At 36.8% G+C, this 17,837-nt stretch overlaps 1 protein-coding gene across 1 annotated transcript; it reads left to right on the top strand.

Moving 5' to 3' along the window:
* The first annotated feature begins 13,211 nt into the window (after positions 1-13,211).
* LOC120138584 lies at positions 13,212-16,142 on the top strand. The gene is made up of 7 exons (XM_039154033.1): positions 13,212-13,414; positions 13,559-13,804; positions 14,059-14,315; positions 14,420-14,482; positions 14,552-14,928; positions 15,020-15,664; positions 15,912-16,142. The coding sequence occupies exons 1-7, from the start codon at positions 13,212-13,214 to the stop codon at positions 16,140-16,142; spliced, it is 2,022 nt and encodes a 673-aa protein (XP_039009964.1).
* Positions 16,143-17,837: the final 1,695 nt, after the last annotated feature.

The raw sequence follows: 17,837 nt of genomic DNA, 5'->3' as shown, positions 1-17,837 counted from the left end.
GCCAATAACATTCTAATTACTTCCATCCTAGCTACGAGAGCGTATGTTTCATCATAGTCTATGCCTTCTTCTTGAGTATAGCCTTGAGCAACAAGTCTAGCCTTGTTCCTCACTATATTACCACTTTCATCAAGTTTATTTCTAAAAACCCATCTAGTACCTATAGTAGATTTATTACTAGGCCTTTCAACTAATGTCCATACTTTACTTCTCTCAAATTGATTTAATTCTTCTTGCATAGCCATAATCCAATGTTCATCTTTTAATGCTTCTTTGATGTTCTTAGGCTCTATGCATGAAATAAATGCGACATAATTACAAATATTTCTAAGAGAAGATCGAGTAGTTACCCCTTTTGATGGATCACCTATAATTTCACCATCCTTGACATAGTTGTACTCTCTTGGAAAAGATACTTCCCTTTCTTCAATGGTTGGATTCTCGAGGGGATCATGAGTTTCCTCATCTTTTGTTTCTTCCTTTGATGATGATTCTCCAACGTCATGTCTAACGTCATTTGCTTGTACAATACCTACATCATCATTAACAGAAGAATCCTTCCTTGGAAGGGGATTATCATCGAAAACAACATGTATAGACTCTTCTACAACTAAAGTTCTTTTATTAAATACACGATAAGCTTTAGAATTTAAGGAATAACCCAGAAAAATTCCTTCATCACTTTTAGCATCAAATTTGCCAAGATTTTCTTTACCGTTGTTTAAAACAAAACATTTACATCCAAAAGGATGAAAATAACTAATGTTAGGCTTTTTATTTTTGAGAATTTCATATGGAGTTTTCTTTAAAATTGGCCTAATCATTACTCGATTTAGAACAAAACAAGCGGTATTTGTGGCTTCCGCCCAAAAATATTTTGGCAAATTATTTTCACAAAGCATGGTTCTAGCCATTTCTTCTAAAGTTCGATTTTTCCTCTCAACAACTCCATTTTGTTGAGGGGTTCTAGGTGCTGAAAAATTATGGCTAATACCATTAGAATTACAAAACTCAATAAATCCAAGATTTTCAAATTCAGTTCCATGATCACTTCTAACACTAGTGATAGAGTAACCTTTTTCATTTTGGATTATTTTTGAAAATGTGATGAAATTTTCTAATGCTTCATCTTTAGTACTTAAGAATAGAACCCAAGTGTATCTAGAATAGTCATCTACCAAGACAAATGCATATTGTTTTCCTCCCAAGCTAGTAGTTCTAGTTGGCCCAAAAAGATCTAAATGGATCAATTGTAATACTCTACTAGTTGATACATTATTAATAGATTTAAAAGAAACTCGTTTTTGTTTTCCTTTAGCACAAGCATCACAGATTTTATCATTATCAAATTTAAGCTTAGGCAACCCTCTTACTAAGTCTCCTTGAATTAACCGTTGCAAAACACTCATACTAGCATGACCTAGTCTCCTATGCCATAACCAACTATCATGCTCATCCTTAGCAACTAGGCATAAATTAGTCATATCAATAGAATCTAAATGCACCATGTAAATGTTTCCTATTCTATGACCAACAAGCATAATCCGATTAGATGCAATGTCAATGACTTTACAACCATTAATTTCAAATAAGACATTGAATCCTTTATCGCATAATTGACTAATACTCAATAGATTATGCTTTAATCCATTCACATATAAAACATTCTTAATTTGTATGGAAGAGGTATTACCTATTGTACCAATACCTTCAATGTGACCTTTTGAATTGTCTCCAAAAGTCACTTCTCCTCCATTTTTGGCGTTAAGCTCAATGAACCGGCTTTGTCTCCGGTCATATGTCTTGAGCATCCACTATCAAGGTACCATGAATTTGAATTTGTTTCCCGTGCCTTGTAGCAATGCTCCTTTCCCTACAAACATAGATTAATTTTTGATTTTTGGTACCCAAATTCTTTTGGGTCCATATTCATTAGTTTCCAAAATCCTAGTCCCCTTAGGTATCCATTTGTGTAGGATATTTTTATATTTAGTAGTAATGAGTTCTTTAGGAACCCACATACTTCTAATGATTTTTCCATTAGAGGTTCTTTGGGGACCTCTATGATTGTAGTTTCTAAAACTTTTTCTAACAAAGTTGGATTTTGAATTTCCATCTTTTTCAAAATGTTTTGTTCCAACTTTATCAAAAGAAGTTTTAAGATCATCAATTTTCTTTTGATGATCATCATTGATCTTTGAAAGTAAATTTTGCAAATCTAAATTTTTCTTTTCAAACTCTTCTAGTTTGATTTGCAAATCTTTGATTTTACTTTCAAGATCGTTGTTGGTTTTGGATATGAGTTTGTTTTCATTTTTCAATTTTGAAACATCATTTTTATATTTTAAAAACAATTTCTCATAATCCGAAGCCAACCCATTGTACTCCTCAAATAACTCATCATAAGATAAATCATCAAAATCGGATGAGTTAGAGGTTACCTTAGAATCTTCCCCGAATGCCATCAAGCACAAGTTTGCTACTTCTTGTTCCTCTTCATCGGAACCTTCTTCATCGCTCCATGTAGCCACATGAGCCTTGTGCTTATTCTTTGATTGACCCTTTTTCTTCAATTGTGGGCAATCATATTTGACATGCCCCGGCTTTTTGCATTCATAGCAAATGATTGGGTCCTTCTCTTTTGGTTCATTTTTGAGGCCTTCGTTTCGTTTGAATTTTCTTCCTTGGTAAGGTCTCATCATTTTTTTGAACCGTTTGGCAAACAATGCCATTTCCTCGTCATCATCATCATTATTAGAATCACTCTCATCTTTTGTGGATTTGAGAGCAACTCCAATATTTTTCTTCTTCTCCTTTTCCTTTGGTGTCTCTTTAACTTTATCAAGGTCCACCTCATCTTCGAGCATCATCTCATGAGTGAGGAGTGAACCGATAAGTTCTTCAAGAGTTAAGGACGATAGGTCCTTAGACTCGATGATTGCCATCTTCTTTGATTGCCATGATTTTGGGAGGGAGTAGACTAACTTCCTCACAAGCTTTTCATTTGAGATGATCTCTCCATATGATTTGAGACCATTGACAATCGTTGAAAATCTATCCGTCATAGCTTTGATGTCTTCATTTGGTTTCATCCTGAAATTTTCATAGCTATGCGTTAGAATACTAATTTTTGATTTCTTTACCTCATATGTACCTTCATGTGTGACTTGAAGCTTGTCCCATATTTCTTTGGCGGTTGTACACGATGAAACTCTTCCGTATTCATCTGGTCCAAGAGCACAAAAAATAATATGGATGGCTTTGGAGTTGAGCTGGAACATTCTTGTCTCTCCTTCACTCCACAACCTTGGATGAGTGATAGGCTTGATGTATCATTCTTCTACGGCATTCCATGCTCCCATGTCACTTGCTTGAATGAAGTACATCATTCTATTCTTCCAATAGGCGTAATTAGCTCCATTGAAGAAAGGAGGCTTGTTGACGGGCATCGAATCAAGACCGGATTCGTAATTTGAAGTGGAGGCCATTGATGACTTGGTAATCGATGTAACTCTTCCCGAATCGACTCAAGAGGTGATTAAACCTTCAAATGAGTGAGGCTCTGATACCAATTGTTGAGTTAATCGATCTACGGAATCGACCAAGAGGGGGGTGAATTGGCAATTAAAAATTTCGTGGAAGCTTTTGCAGAAAATTTAAAGTAATTGCACAGCGATTTACAGTGGTTCGACTTTCTCAAACAAAGTCTACGTCCACTACCTTAGCTATCCACACTAAGGATTTTCCAACAAATTCACTAATTTGTTCTTTCTTTTGAGGCCAAAGAGATAACCTTACAAAATCCCTCAAGAGTATACCCCAACTCTTGAGAACACTCTTTTTCCCAAAGAGATGATTACAAATTTGCAAACTTACAAGAAAACCTCACAAGGTAAGATGTTTGCACAATTCTAGAACAAAGAAAAGAACACTCAAGGATAAATACAATTGAGTACAAAAGTGTTCTTGAAAGCAAATGAATATTGGATGAAAAATAGGCTTGAAATACTCAAACTTGAGGTTTGATGCTTTCTCTTTGATTCTCTCTTGATTCTAGTTGATTGATGTTTCTTGTTGTTGATCAATGACTTCTAAGCTTGCTTAAATACACCTTGGATCACTTCTGAACGTTGGGGATGATTAGAGAATATATTATAGCCGTTTTAGTGTGAAAACATTTAATAAAACAGCTTGGAGCGTGGGGGGAATCGGTTCCCCCTTGAAGGGAATCGGTTCCTAAGTGTAAAATTCAAATATTTCGACCGTTGTACAAGGGGGAATCGGTACCCCCTTGGGGGGGATCGGTTCCCTTCGAGCATACTGGAATTCTCGGAGCAAAACTGTTTAGGGGGGAATTGGTTCCTCCTATGGGGGGAATCGGTTCCCTCCGAGCATTCTGGAAATCTCAGGGCCAAAACCATTTAGGGAGGAATCGGTTCCTCCTATGGGGGGAATCGGTTCCCTCTGAGCAATCTGTAATTTTTGGCTTTGAATTGGTTCGAAATACTTTGTAAAATTATTTTGAAATTGTTTTATGATTAAAACTTAAATTTACACTTAAGTAAGGATTAAAAATGATTTTTGAAATATTTGGAGTAATGTTTTGATATTCGAATAGTTATATCGAATATACTTAGAAAATCATTTGGAAAATCTTAAAATCCATTTAACTTAATTTGTTATATCGAAATATCAAAATGTTTCAACAAATTGTCATTTGATGAATTAAAATCATATTGAGTATAAGTTGTTTGCCTTTAGAGACGATTAGTTAAGAAAAATGCAGAGGGTATGCAAATTATAGTTTTTGGAGAGAAATTAAAATCTTCGCTCAAGGTGATATCGATAATGATGGTGAAAAAATGATGTCAGGAAGATATATATATATAGCTTTTATGGTTAACGTGATAGATACTCAATTAATTAAAGTAGAATTGACAGATAATTTCACAAAATTGGGAATTTATAAATGTATTTTTAGATAAATTCTTGGGGTTACCTCCAGATCGAAAGGTGGAATTCAAAGTTGATAGTTATTAAGGTATTGAATATGTTTATCTGATTTCGTATCAAATGACTTAAGTAAGCCAAGAGAATTAGGGGCTCAATTATAAGAGTTGATTGATCGAAATTTTATCAGTCCGAGTATTTCATCTTGGAAAGTATTTGTGTTTTTAACGAAAAGAAAGATAAACCTATACTGTTAAGCATAGATTTTTACAGTTAAATAAGACTCTTTGAGAGAAGAACTTGTATGCCAAACTATACCAATGTGAAATTTTGGTTAGCAGATATGGCTTTCTTTGGCCAGGTTGTTTTAACATATGATATAAGAAAAGATCATAAGAAAACTCATGATATAGTAATTGGAAACTCCCAAAGAATGATCTTGAAGTTCAGATTTCTTTGAGGGCTTGCTGGTTACTATCGAAAGTTAGTGAAAAACTTGACGTTAGCTTTGCTGCTAACCCAGTTTTTAAAGAAATATATGTCTTTTGTAGAACGAAAAAGGGTCAAGAGAGTTTTGAAATGCTAAAGAGGATTATAATAGAGACACGTGTGTGTTTATACAACTTGAGTTGGGTTAGGATTTTGTGGTTTTATTGATACATCTATCAACGGTTTAGGAAGTGTGCTTATGCACAAAGGTAAGGTTATGGCATATGCCTCGATAAAGTTAATAACTCACAAGAGGAATTATCTACGCATGATTTAGAGTCGACAGTAGTCGAGTTGCGTTAAAAGATTTGATGTCATTATCTATATAGTGAGCGGTCCTATAGTTTTGCTAATTACAAAAGCCTAAATTACTAGTGGAATTGAAGAGAGTGAACCTGAGATAGAAAAGATTGACATAAACTTTAAAGGTGAATGAAGTGATCATTTATTATCTTCCCGGAAAGGCCAATGTTGTTGTAGAGGTACTTGCTCAGAACCTTTTTTGTAGTTTTACGAGTTATGGATGTGTAATTAGCGTTGAATGAAAATGGCACTGTGGGATGAATTAAAGATTACACCGATGTTTTTATTAGAGCTAATAATAGAATTACAAAGGAAAGATGAAAATTTCTTAATAAGAATTTTATAAGTAGAAAATGAAGAGATTAAGGACTTTTGATGTCAGGTTCGACGGATTTTCGTATTATCATGGGAGACTTTGTATTCCCGATGATTAAGAATTTAGAAAGATATTATTGTTGAGGTATTAAGTCTGTTGACTACGCATTCAGGTGGAAACAAGAGGTACCAAGATTTAAAGAGTCGGTTGGGTGGCCTGGTTTGAAAAGAGCCATCACGTAAATTTTAGCAAAATGTCCGACGTACTATTAGAGAAAAAGATGAACATCAAGTATCTTCTAAATTGTTTCAATCAATCTCGATTCATGAATGGAAAATGGGTCATGGGAAAAATATTTGTTTTTAGAAGAATTTGCTTGATATAATAGTTATTAATCGAACATCAAGATGGTGGTATACGAAGCTTTATATGTGAGAAAATGTTAAAACCATTAAATTAGTTTGAGTTAAAAGATCGAAATCTAGTTGGACTGATTTAATGAAAGAAATGGATTATAAAATGAAAGTTACCCAAGATAATTCTAAGATCGCTTTCGATTGACAAAAGTCTTATGCTGATCTAAAGAGAAAAGTGATTGAATAGCAAGAAGGTGATAATGTTTTTCTGAAAGTATCGCTTTGGAAGGAAGTATTGCAGTTTGGATTGAGTCCGAGAATTATTGAACCTTATGAGATTTTATCAGTTAGCTTTTGTCTCCCGAAATGGACAAGAACTACAATGTTTTTATGTGTCGTTGCTTATTAATTACCGATCAAATCCATTCCATGTTCTTACATTGGGGAAAATAGAGATTGGATAAGATTTTAATTATGAAAAAGAACCAATACAGATCTGGACTCAAGAAATCTAGAAACCGTGTAACAAAACGATTACTCTAGTTGAAGTGTTGTGGTAAAATCATAAAGTCTTTAAATTCGAGGATGAATTTTCTTAAGGGGGAGAATTGTAATACCCCAAATATCATGTCAGAGACTTTAGTGAAAAGTTTTAAAATTTGAGGTTTTATTTGAGTAATTGATAAAAGATGATAAATGTTTTAGATTATTGGTTTAGACTAAATTGTAGCTATGTATGATTAAAAGGACATTTTGGTCATTTGGAATAAAATGAATTTAAAATTTATTGTTATTAAGGTATTAATGTAAAGAAATAAGGGAAAAGGGTAAGTTAGTTAAAAACCATCTCATTTCTTATTTTTTTCTCGTGAACAGCTTTCCTCCATAGCCAAAGATCGAAATCAAGCTCCGGAGTCAAGCAAAACGAAAGGCAAAGGCAACGTACTTGAGTAGTCAACTTTTCATTTTGGATACAATAGCGAGGAAAGCTAGGTGAGTGCATTTATTATGTACTTATATGTTACGGTAGTCATAGATGTATGATTGATTGATATATGTATGGTGATTACCAAATGACACTGAGTGTGCAAAAAGTTAAGAAATTCATAATAAGTTTATTAATTTCCGTATGGGCACTTTGTGTGCAAAAAGTTAAGAAATTCATTCTAAGTTTATGAATTTCCATATGGGCACTTTGTGTGCAAAAAGTTAAGGAATTCATAATAAGTTTATGAATTTCCCTATGGGCACTTTGTGTGCAAAAACTAAGAAATTCATAATAAGTTTATGAATTTTTGTATAGGCACTTTGTGTGCAAAGAGTTAAGAAATTCATAATAAGTTTATGAATTTCCGTATGGGCACTTTGTGTGCAAAAAGTTAAGAAATTCATAATACGTTTATGAATTTTCGTATGGGCACTTTGTGTACAAAAACAAAGAAATTCATAATAAGTTTATGAATTTCTGTATGGGCACTTTGTGTGCAAAAAGTTAAGAAATTCATAATAAGTTTATGAATTTTCGTATGGGTACTTTGTGTGCAAAAAACTAAGAAATTCATAATAAGTTTATGAATTTCGTATGGGCACTTTGTGTGCAAAAAGTTAAGAAATTCATAATAAGTATATGAATTTTTGTATTGGTAGCGGGCGTTCAAACCACGTAAATTATAGAAATGTCAGGAAAAGACTATATTGGTACTACAACTGTAAACTATAGAGTGTTTAATGAATTGAAAGAGTTAATTGATATTATAAATAATTATTAGAGTAGAAACTATTCTAAAATAAAAGACTAAATGCCTAACTGTACATTTGGTAGAAATGTACCAATAATGCAAGTTAGAAGAAAGATTAAATGCCTTTAGGATAAAAGACTAAATGTCTAACGGTACATTTTGTCAGAAAGGTGCCACTAATACAAGTTAGATAAAGAACAATCTATAAATGACATGAAAGGATGACATAAATGAAAATGTATAACAGTGCATAATTGGCATGAAATGATGCCATAAATGAAAATGTATAACAGTGTATACTCTGCATGAAAGGATACCATAAATGAAAATACATAGCGGTATATTAACGATATATAAGGTGTCGCTCATGAAATTATAAAAGATAAAGGACCATTTGACACTTTGGTGCAATGCATGTACATTACTTTCTCACTTAGCATACATAGGGCAAATAAAGAATAATTGGGAAAAATATACAGAAGGATAGGTATTGCTGGGACTACTAAGAATAATTTTGATGATTGTATGAAAGAAAAATCTAGCTTAACTTAGAAGGATTTATCTGATCCTTATGGAGTATGCGATTTAGTTCGTCATTAAATAGTCATGAGATACTTATGTATAAATTGCATATTCTTTACAATATTATGTCTCATTAAGTATATACTTAACGTGTGTTGATTTAACGCGTAGGTAACAATAAAGACTAGTCGGGTACTGGGAGCAGGAGCAACTATCATTAATCTAAGGTTGACTCTCATTAGTAACAGTAGGACAATCGTGTATCTCCCGCAATCATGCTCAGGGGGTGACTACTGGTGATTCTAGAAATAATTCGACCTCATTTTCAAAACCGCATCATGACTTTCTAAAAAATGAGGCAATATTTGGTTATCGAGCACAATAATTGATCTCCCACGTTTATGCTAGGGGGCGAACACTATCGGCTTTAATAAATGAATACCCTTTTCAACTCTTTGCATCCGTAATGATTTTCGAATTAAATAAAGATCAAACTCAAAGTTTCCGATTTTAAATATAGAGTAACCTACTAGGTATTAATTTTTGGGCGCTTGTGGGGGTGCTAATCCTTCTCCACGCATAACTGACTCCCGAAATTGACTTTTGGATTTTCGCAGACAACTTGGTATTTTTATAAAATAAAATGTTTTATTAAAATCACCCAGTTTTTACGGTGTCCCAATCACACCTTAAATGATTGGTGGTGACTCTTCACATTTCGAAATTATTTTAAAAAGAGAAAAACCCCTGAGTCGGTATCAGTCTTTTTCCCATCCGAGCAAAAAACGGTGTTGATAACTTAGCGACCCCACTGGGGACTTTTGTTTTTTTTTAAAATTGAGAGTCGAGCCACGAGTTGGTTACCCTATATTTATGATTTTGGAAATTATGAGTTCGATCATATTTAATTTACGGTTCATTATGTTATTTCAAAAGAAAAAATAGATTTTCTCTCTGGTTAATGCTGACACAATTATTTAAGATTGAGGCATATCATAACTCTAAACCCGAGCTCTAACCCGATTTACCTAAGTAGGGAGAAACGTCACACCCCATGAGGTTAATTGGGCTTCCTTGTGTGGGTCTGATAAAATATCTTTGGAAAGCATCCTAAGTTGCATATCCGAATATCATATCTGAGGTACGCTTTAAGTGGTGTGACCCTTTGACCTGAACCCGATTCGTAAGTCTGTAATGGGTTAGAATCGGGGTTAACCTTAGCAGGTTGTAAGAATTGCTCAGGAACTTTTGCTAGAACCCTGCAACGTGTAGAGAATTTAGTAAACCTACCCCGCTAGAGCCATGTGGATAACCTAGGAGAACTATAGTGCATACAGTTAGGATTTTAATTGTCTTTAGTGGGTTTTACATCCAATTCTTTAAATTTTTGCTAATTATTCCTTGATTTTTTATGAATTAATCTAATGTTACTAACTTGTCTCTTTGTTTCTTGATTGCATGTGTCATTTTCATTTTCATGTCATATTATTGCATAGACGGTATTCATTCCCAGATTACTTAGTTACTGTAAAAAGAGCATAAGGCAGTAATGTCTCTCGATAGGACTGAGAACGCGATAAATGTTCATACCTGGTCTGAGTATGGGCAGACATAGTTTGGGGAAAGTATTGCCGCTCCCGAAGAGTCAGTTTTTCCAGAGAAAGTGTTTGTGAGTGTCATGCAGGCATATTGGTATGAGTTATTGAGAATTTGGGCCAGCTGGGATAATAATGAAAATATATTATTCAGAGAAGTATACGTTGACATCGTCAAGTTGCTAAGGGTACTAATAGATGTAGTTGTGGTTCAAGTCTTCATTGAGTATTGGAATCCAATTTATCATTGCTTCACTTTCGGTAAAGTGGACATGACCCTACTCTGGAAGAATATACGACTCTGCTAAACATCCTAAATGTTAGGAGGAATTCCCTTTACACCAAGGCGATCCGACCAAAGGGGTTCACAACCAAGATGATCACATTGACGGGAAAGACCAAAGAATGGGTTGAGGAGTACATTCACGATGAGGAGATCTCTTGGGCTCAGCTGAAGAGTTTGATTTTACTAACAGACGCCATCCAAAAGGAGGAGAGATCACTTCGTGCTCGCAGTATATGGCTTGGTAGTTTTCCCAAGGAGGGAGGATCATTTCGACATTGCCTTAAGCGATTTTTTCAAAGTTATTGCTAGAAAGACAAATCCCACACCGGCCATCCTAGCAGAAATGTTCTTGTCACTAAACCAGTGTAAACAATCGGGGGAGGTCAGTTTACTGGTTGTGCATCGATGTTTCTAATATGGTGGTGAAATCACTCCTGGATAGTCGATAAAGGTTGGGCTCGAAGGCATCAGTCAGATTTCTATCCTTTAGTGGACTTCCTCGACAAGTGCCAAATCCCGGAACACCACAAAAGAAAATATTGGGTTGAAGCCCTCCGGAACATAAAAGACACCGAGATAGTATGTAAATCTTATTGGTTGCCCAAGAAAGACATATTTTACAAGTGTGACAACGATAGATTTGTGATGTTACGCATATTATGGGGAGCAGTTGATTATACTCAATTGATAACACTTCGATAGTTCAATACCCGATAGTTCATACTAGACGGTCTGAAGGAGGCAGAGTTTTCTATCTCTGCCCAGGTTATCGAGAGCATATCTAAAAGATTTACACTACATGGTAGAAACCCTACCTTATGAGTTTCAAGATGATAGACCCTATAGTTATGCTAACCTACGAGGTTTGGAGGTCAGGAAGGATCAATGACAACACCCTGAAGCTGAATTTGGAGGATGGGTTGACCATGGAGGAGCGATTGAGGAGGCTCCCGACTGAGGCTGAGCTTTTGAGAGAGGAAATTTGGTTGATGAATCTAGAGATAGAGAAAGAACAAAGAAGCTTTTCGGATGAAAAGACAATGTGGGAGCTTGAGCTGATTAAGAAAGACGGGGTGATAAAGCAGTTGGCCAAAGAAAAAGAGAAAGTCCAAGAGAGTTTCGATGCTCTGGACTGGGATTTCAGGGACCTAGAGAAGAACATGAGAGCCCAAGGTCTACATCATACTGCTAAGGCCTTAAAGATAAAACTCGACGGGGTAGAGAGAAGCGCAAGAAAGAGCCAGGAGGAAAAGAAATGAGCCATGCAACATTCTCAGAGACTGAGAGAACAAAGAGATGAGGCTAATCAAGAGTTGGCACAGAAGCGAGCACAGATTGAGCATCTCGAGTCATAGCTGATTAGCTTAGAAGAGACTTTTTAAAACCCTAACAACAACAACGAGTTCCTTCTTCAAAGAGAGAATGAGGTATTGAAGAAGAGGATAACAGAGTTGGAGGTAGGAGAGTTGATCTACTCATCCCCACGAGAGATGACCAAGCAAGAAAACAAAGCCTTAAAAGACAAGATTGATGAGTTAGAAGTCATGGTACAAAGGTGCCATCAACGAATCCAGCAGCGTGAGGAAAGCTGACCACTGACTAGTCCAGAACTGGGAATTACGCTACGACAAGCTAAGGACACCATTCAGAGGCATCATGAGAAATAAAGAAGGCAATAGATTAGGGCAGCAGTGTTTCTCGCCAAGTCTACGAGTTGTCTGAAGAAGCGACAACCCTGAGAGTTTTCATGATCCCGAAATCAGAGGAAGAACTACACGTCATAGAGTTGATGATATAACTCGAGAAATTAAGGGACAAGGCTAGATTTTATATTTAGTTCCTTGTGGATGTACTCTATTTGCCTAAGTGCTTAGGCATTATGTGTTGTTGAGAACTTTTGTACGAACTAAGTTATTTTGGAATCAATATCGGTTGTATTTGTATTTTCATGTTTTTTCTAATGTTTAAATCTTAATGCTTGCATTAAACCAATTCATTCATTTAATAATTCACCAAATAATAAAATAGAATTTCTTATCATTTGTAGTGATCCTGGAATACATCTCATACCCGTACAGTTCTCGTAAGTCAATTAAGAAAATGGAAGAGAGACTAGCCCGAATTGAATAAGACCACAGGGAAACCCAAGATGAAATGAGGGAAAGACTGAGTAAAATGGAAGAAAAAAATGGAAAACTCATAACTTGGTCTACTACAAAAGATCGAATACATATTCAAGAAGTATTCTACGACTAGAAAGACTGTGGTTGACCAACCATCGCATCCCCCACATTTTGGACCGGGATCGTCGTATCCTGTTGGGTTTACATCCGACCCTCAACACCCTTCGGGTTTCACACCGGACCCCCCACATCCTCTTAGTTTCACACCAGTGCACATTTTTGTTAGATCACACCTCTACAATAGACTCACCCCGAAATATACTTGGCTAATCAACAACACCACACAGAGCCTGCATTCCAAATAAATTACCCACCAGCTGCTAGGGTAAGGCCTATCGAATCGGGTGTAGAGGAGATCCCACCCGACTTTCATAAGATAACAGAAAATGAAAAGGCTAATTGTGAGATAACCCAGTATTTGAAAAGTCTAGAGGAAAGGGTGAGGTCAGTAAAAGTCGAGTCTTTTTACGGAATGGACGCAATAGAGCTAAGCATGGTTCCTGATCTCATATTACCCCCAAAGTTCAAAGTACCAAACTTCAAAAAATACGATGGGACCACTTGCCTATTTGCTCACCTCACCATTTTCTGTAGGAGAATGACAGGCTATACTGAGAATGAGAAGCTTTTGATACATTGCTTCCAGGACAATTTGACTGGATTGGCGGCCAAATGGTACAACTAGTTAACCAAATCCTATACCAAATCATGGAGGGATTTGGCCCAGGCATTTTTAGAGTAATATCATCATGCCATTGACCTAGTACCTGAAAGACTGACGCTGCAAAATATGAAGAAATGAAACAACGAAACCTTTAGGCAGTACGCTCAAAGGTGGCATGATGTGGCATCACAAGTGCAACCCCCATTGCTGGAAAAGGAGGATACATTTATTTCCGTGAATACCCTGAAAGCTCTATATCTGGGGCATCTGTTAGGAAATGCTACCAAGAACTTTGCCGACCTGGTCATTTCTGGTGAGCTAATCGAGAATTCCATAGGAATGACAAGATTGAAGGAGGAGAAGGATCGAAGAAGCCCTATTTTAAAAAGAAGAAAAGTGAGGTGAACCACGCGAGCACTTACCAGAAAAACTACATAGCTAGTGTTACAATCACTTAATCTAGGGAAGAGAAGGCAAGCACCCATTAAAACAGAGAGCCAAGAAGAGAGATCACGAGACCAACTTTCTCACCAGTACCATTGCCGTACTTAGAAATCTACGCCTCGCTCTTGAAGGTAGATTTAGTATGCCACTATAAGTTGACTTCGCTACAGCCACTTTACCCTCATTGGTATAATGCCAACGTTCACTGCAGGTACCATGCAGGGATTGCTGGGCATGATATCATGAATTGCTTAACTTTTAAAAAGGTTAAACAAAATCTCATTAACATCGGAGACTTGGAATTCAAAACACCATCTACGAATGCTCACGCCCTACCCTATCATGGGAGGCAAGGAGTCAATATGATTGATGAAAGGGAGATCAGGATAACAAAGAGAGATGTATCAGAAGTCAAATCTCCTCTCAGCTGGGTGTTCATACAGCTGTGCACATCGGGAATGATTAGAGGTAATCCCAAGCCAATGCCATCGGGACGTAAAACATATTGTGAATATCACCAATGAAAGGACCACAACATCCAGAGTTTCCATGAATTTTGAGGATTACTTCAGGAGATGATGAACAACGGGGAGGTAGAATTCTTCAATTAAGAGGAGAACCCACGAGAGATGAACGTTTGTATGACTGATGTCTCTAATGGGATAACAGGGATGATGAAGTTGGTAGTCTCACAGTTTGACCAGGAAACGAGAGTTCATCGTCAATAACTCCTAAAGTTGTGATTACAACTCTATCTACCTTCCCGTTCAAGGACACACGACAAGTTTCTTGGAGTTATACAACTAGTGTATCTATACCAGAGGGGCCAAAGACTCCCGAAAAGGTAAGCGAGAAAAACAAGTCAATCTTAGAAGAAGTAAGTGAGGTTGGCCACTTCACAAGAAGCAGAAGATGGTACTTTCCTGAGACGTCCACCGAAACAGACAAGACAAAAGCCAAAGCCAAGATGGTGGTGGTGCCAAAAATTTTCAATGAAGAACCTTCACTGATCATAAATGAGCCCATGAATGAAGCTCATGGTCGCGAATTTTTGAGATTTCTAAAGCATAGTGAATACAACGTAGTGGAGCAGCTTTACAAACAGTAGGCGAAAATCTCTCTTGATCAACATAGAAGTACATCGGAACGCCTTGCTGAAAGTAATTAACTAGACATTTTTCCCTGAGGATATCTTGACACATAAGTTGGACCAAATCGTGGGATACATAGTTACAGACAACTACATCACCTTCACTGATGATGAGATCCCAGAAGGAGGAATGAGGTCCATCAAGGCTTTAAATATCACGGTGCACTGCCATAACCATGTCTTACCAGTGGTTTTGATAGATAATAGGTCTGCACTAAACGTAATGCCCTTGGCTACACTACAAAGAATTCCCATTGATAGCTTACACATGAGAGTTTATCATAACATCATCAGAACATTCAACAGAACCCAAAAGAATGTAATGGGAAAAATGAAAATACCCTTGTTGATCGGGCCTACTATTTACTACATTGACTTCGTGATAATGAACATCCACCCAACATACAACTTCTTATTGGGGAGACCCTGGATCCACGTGGCAGGGGCAATTCCTTCATCCCTATATCAGAAGCTGAAATTCTTAATTAATGGAAGGTTGGTCAGTATCGGAGTTGAACAAGAAATCATTGCTTCTGTAACGTCCGATACCCCCTACATCGACGTCAATGAGGACACCTTAGAATGTTCTTTCAGGGCTTTAGAATTTATTAACACCGAAGGAAACAAGATTCTGCGCCCATCACTGTCAGATTGTACTAAGATGATGGTGAGGCAAACCCTAGGAAGAGGAGCGAGAACAACAAAGGACTGAGAAAATATCTACAAGGGCTAGTACGACCCATAACTATTGAATGGAAGAGAGACCATTTCGGGCTCGGGTTTAAACCCACCTTTAAGTAGCGTGGCCAAAAGCTGAAGAAAAGGGCTGAAGTGAGGAAAACTAGATTGAGAGGAGAGGACGTCCCCGGAGAACACATGTCCTTCCCTCCTCTGAAGAACTCTTTCAAATTCAGAGGAGTGTACGACATAGAACAACAACTAACCAGTGCCATCGAGATCGAGAGGCTGACAAAGGAAGAGGAGTGGATGGGAGAAGCTCTGAAGGGGCTATCAATCAACATGATTACCGGGGCAACCAACTAGGAAAGTTTATAGCTGGAATTCATCCTTGTTTCCCTGGTGAAAAGCTCGAGAATTGGACAGCCGAAGACTTCCCTCTAATTTTTAGGGTCAGTCCAAAGTAATGCTCAGAAATAATTTGTATTATCATCTTAAAAGTATCTATGGAACTTTTTGTAAACCTCAACGATTATCCTGTCAATTAATGAAATATACTTTTCTTCTCAAATGACAATCACTTTCATTCTTCGCATTTTTGCATTACATTTTTTGCATCATATTCTTTATTCTATATTCTTCATTCTTTACATTCCAATATATCTGAGCCAAATTTCATGTAAATGTCACAATAATACTAGCATAACTGTTCCTGAGGCCAGTTACAAGATGGATTTTGAGTGATCATTGTGTTTAGAAGAAGTCAATGAGTGCGAAGATGAAGAAGATTGTGAAGTCCCTAATGAGCTATTGAGATTTGTGGAAAGAGATGAAAAATAGATTCTACCCCAAGAGTTTGAAGACGTCTTTGCTTGGTCATATCAAGATATGACGGGGCTAAGCAGTGATATAGTAGTCCACACATTTCCCATTAAACCTGAATGCAAGTCAGTTTAACAAAAACTTAGAAGAATGAAACCAGAGATGTTATTAAAGATTAAAGAGGAGGTAACAAAAAAAATCAATGTAGGTTTCATTCAGGAGGCAAAATACCCCGAATTGGTAGCCAATATAGTTTTGGTATCTAAGAAGGATGAGAAGGTCCGTATGTGCGCGGATTATCGAGATCTTAACAGGCCTAGCCTGAAGGACAATTTTCCCTTACCTCATATAGACACTATGGTAGACAATACTGATGGGGATTCTTGGTTTTCCTTCATGGATGGCTTCTCAGGGTATAACCAGATCAAAATGAACTATGAGGACATGGAGAAAATGACTCTTATAACCGTGTGGGGAACTTTATACTACAAGGTGATTCCATTTGGGTTGAAAAATACTGGGGCAACCTATCAAAGAACCATGGTGACTCTTTTTCACAACATGATGCACAAGGAAATAGAAGTGTACGTAGATGACGCGATTGCCAAGTCACGAACGAAAGAAGAACATGTACAAATTTTGAGAAAATTGTTCCAAAGATTAAGAAAGTACCAACTAAAGCTCAATCCAGCCAAATGCACGTGCGGAGTAAAATCAGGAAAACCATTGGGCTTCGTGGTGAGCCAGGATGGAATCGAGATCGATCTGGATAAGATTAAGGTAATTCAAGACCTTCCCGCACCTCGTATACAGAAAGAAGTTCGAGGGTTATGGGGAAGACTAAATTATATATCACGATTCATTTCTCAGCTGACCGATAAATGCGATCCGGTATTCAAATTGCTCAAAAAGAATAATATGGAGGTATGAAACAACGAATGCCAGTAGACTTTGGAAATTATCAAGAAATACCTGTCCAATGGCCCCATATTAGTAGCACAAGTACCCGAAAAACTGCTAATTCTCTACTTAACGGTTTTCAAGAATTCAATGGGTGGTGTACTAGGGCAACATGATGAGTTTGGAAGAAAGGAAAGATCCGTTTATTACTTGAGCAAAAAGTTTACTGATTGTGAGACTCGATACCCACCGATTCAAAAGTTGTGTTGTGCCTTAGTTTGAGCTACCCGGAGGCTCAGGCAGTACATATTTTACCATACCACATGGTTGATATCGAGGATGGATCCACTAAGATTTTTAATGGAGACCCTTGCTTTGATTGGCAGTCTGGCTAGATGGTAGATGTTGTTATCATAGTTTTAATTTGTCTATGTGAGCCA

Source organism: Hibiscus syriacus, unplaced genomic scaffold, assembly GCF_006381635.1.
Source record: "Hibiscus syriacus cultivar Baekdansim isolate YM2019G1 unplaced genomic scaffold, ASM638163v2 tig00110694_pilon, whole genome shotgun sequence".
In the NCBI taxonomy this organism is placed as follows: domain Eukaryota; kingdom Viridiplantae; phylum Streptophyta; class Magnoliopsida; order Malvales; family Malvaceae; genus Hibiscus; species Hibiscus syriacus.
The sequence above is the reverse complement of the archived record's forward strand: the minus strand, read 5'-3'. Positions and strand labels throughout refer to the sequence as shown.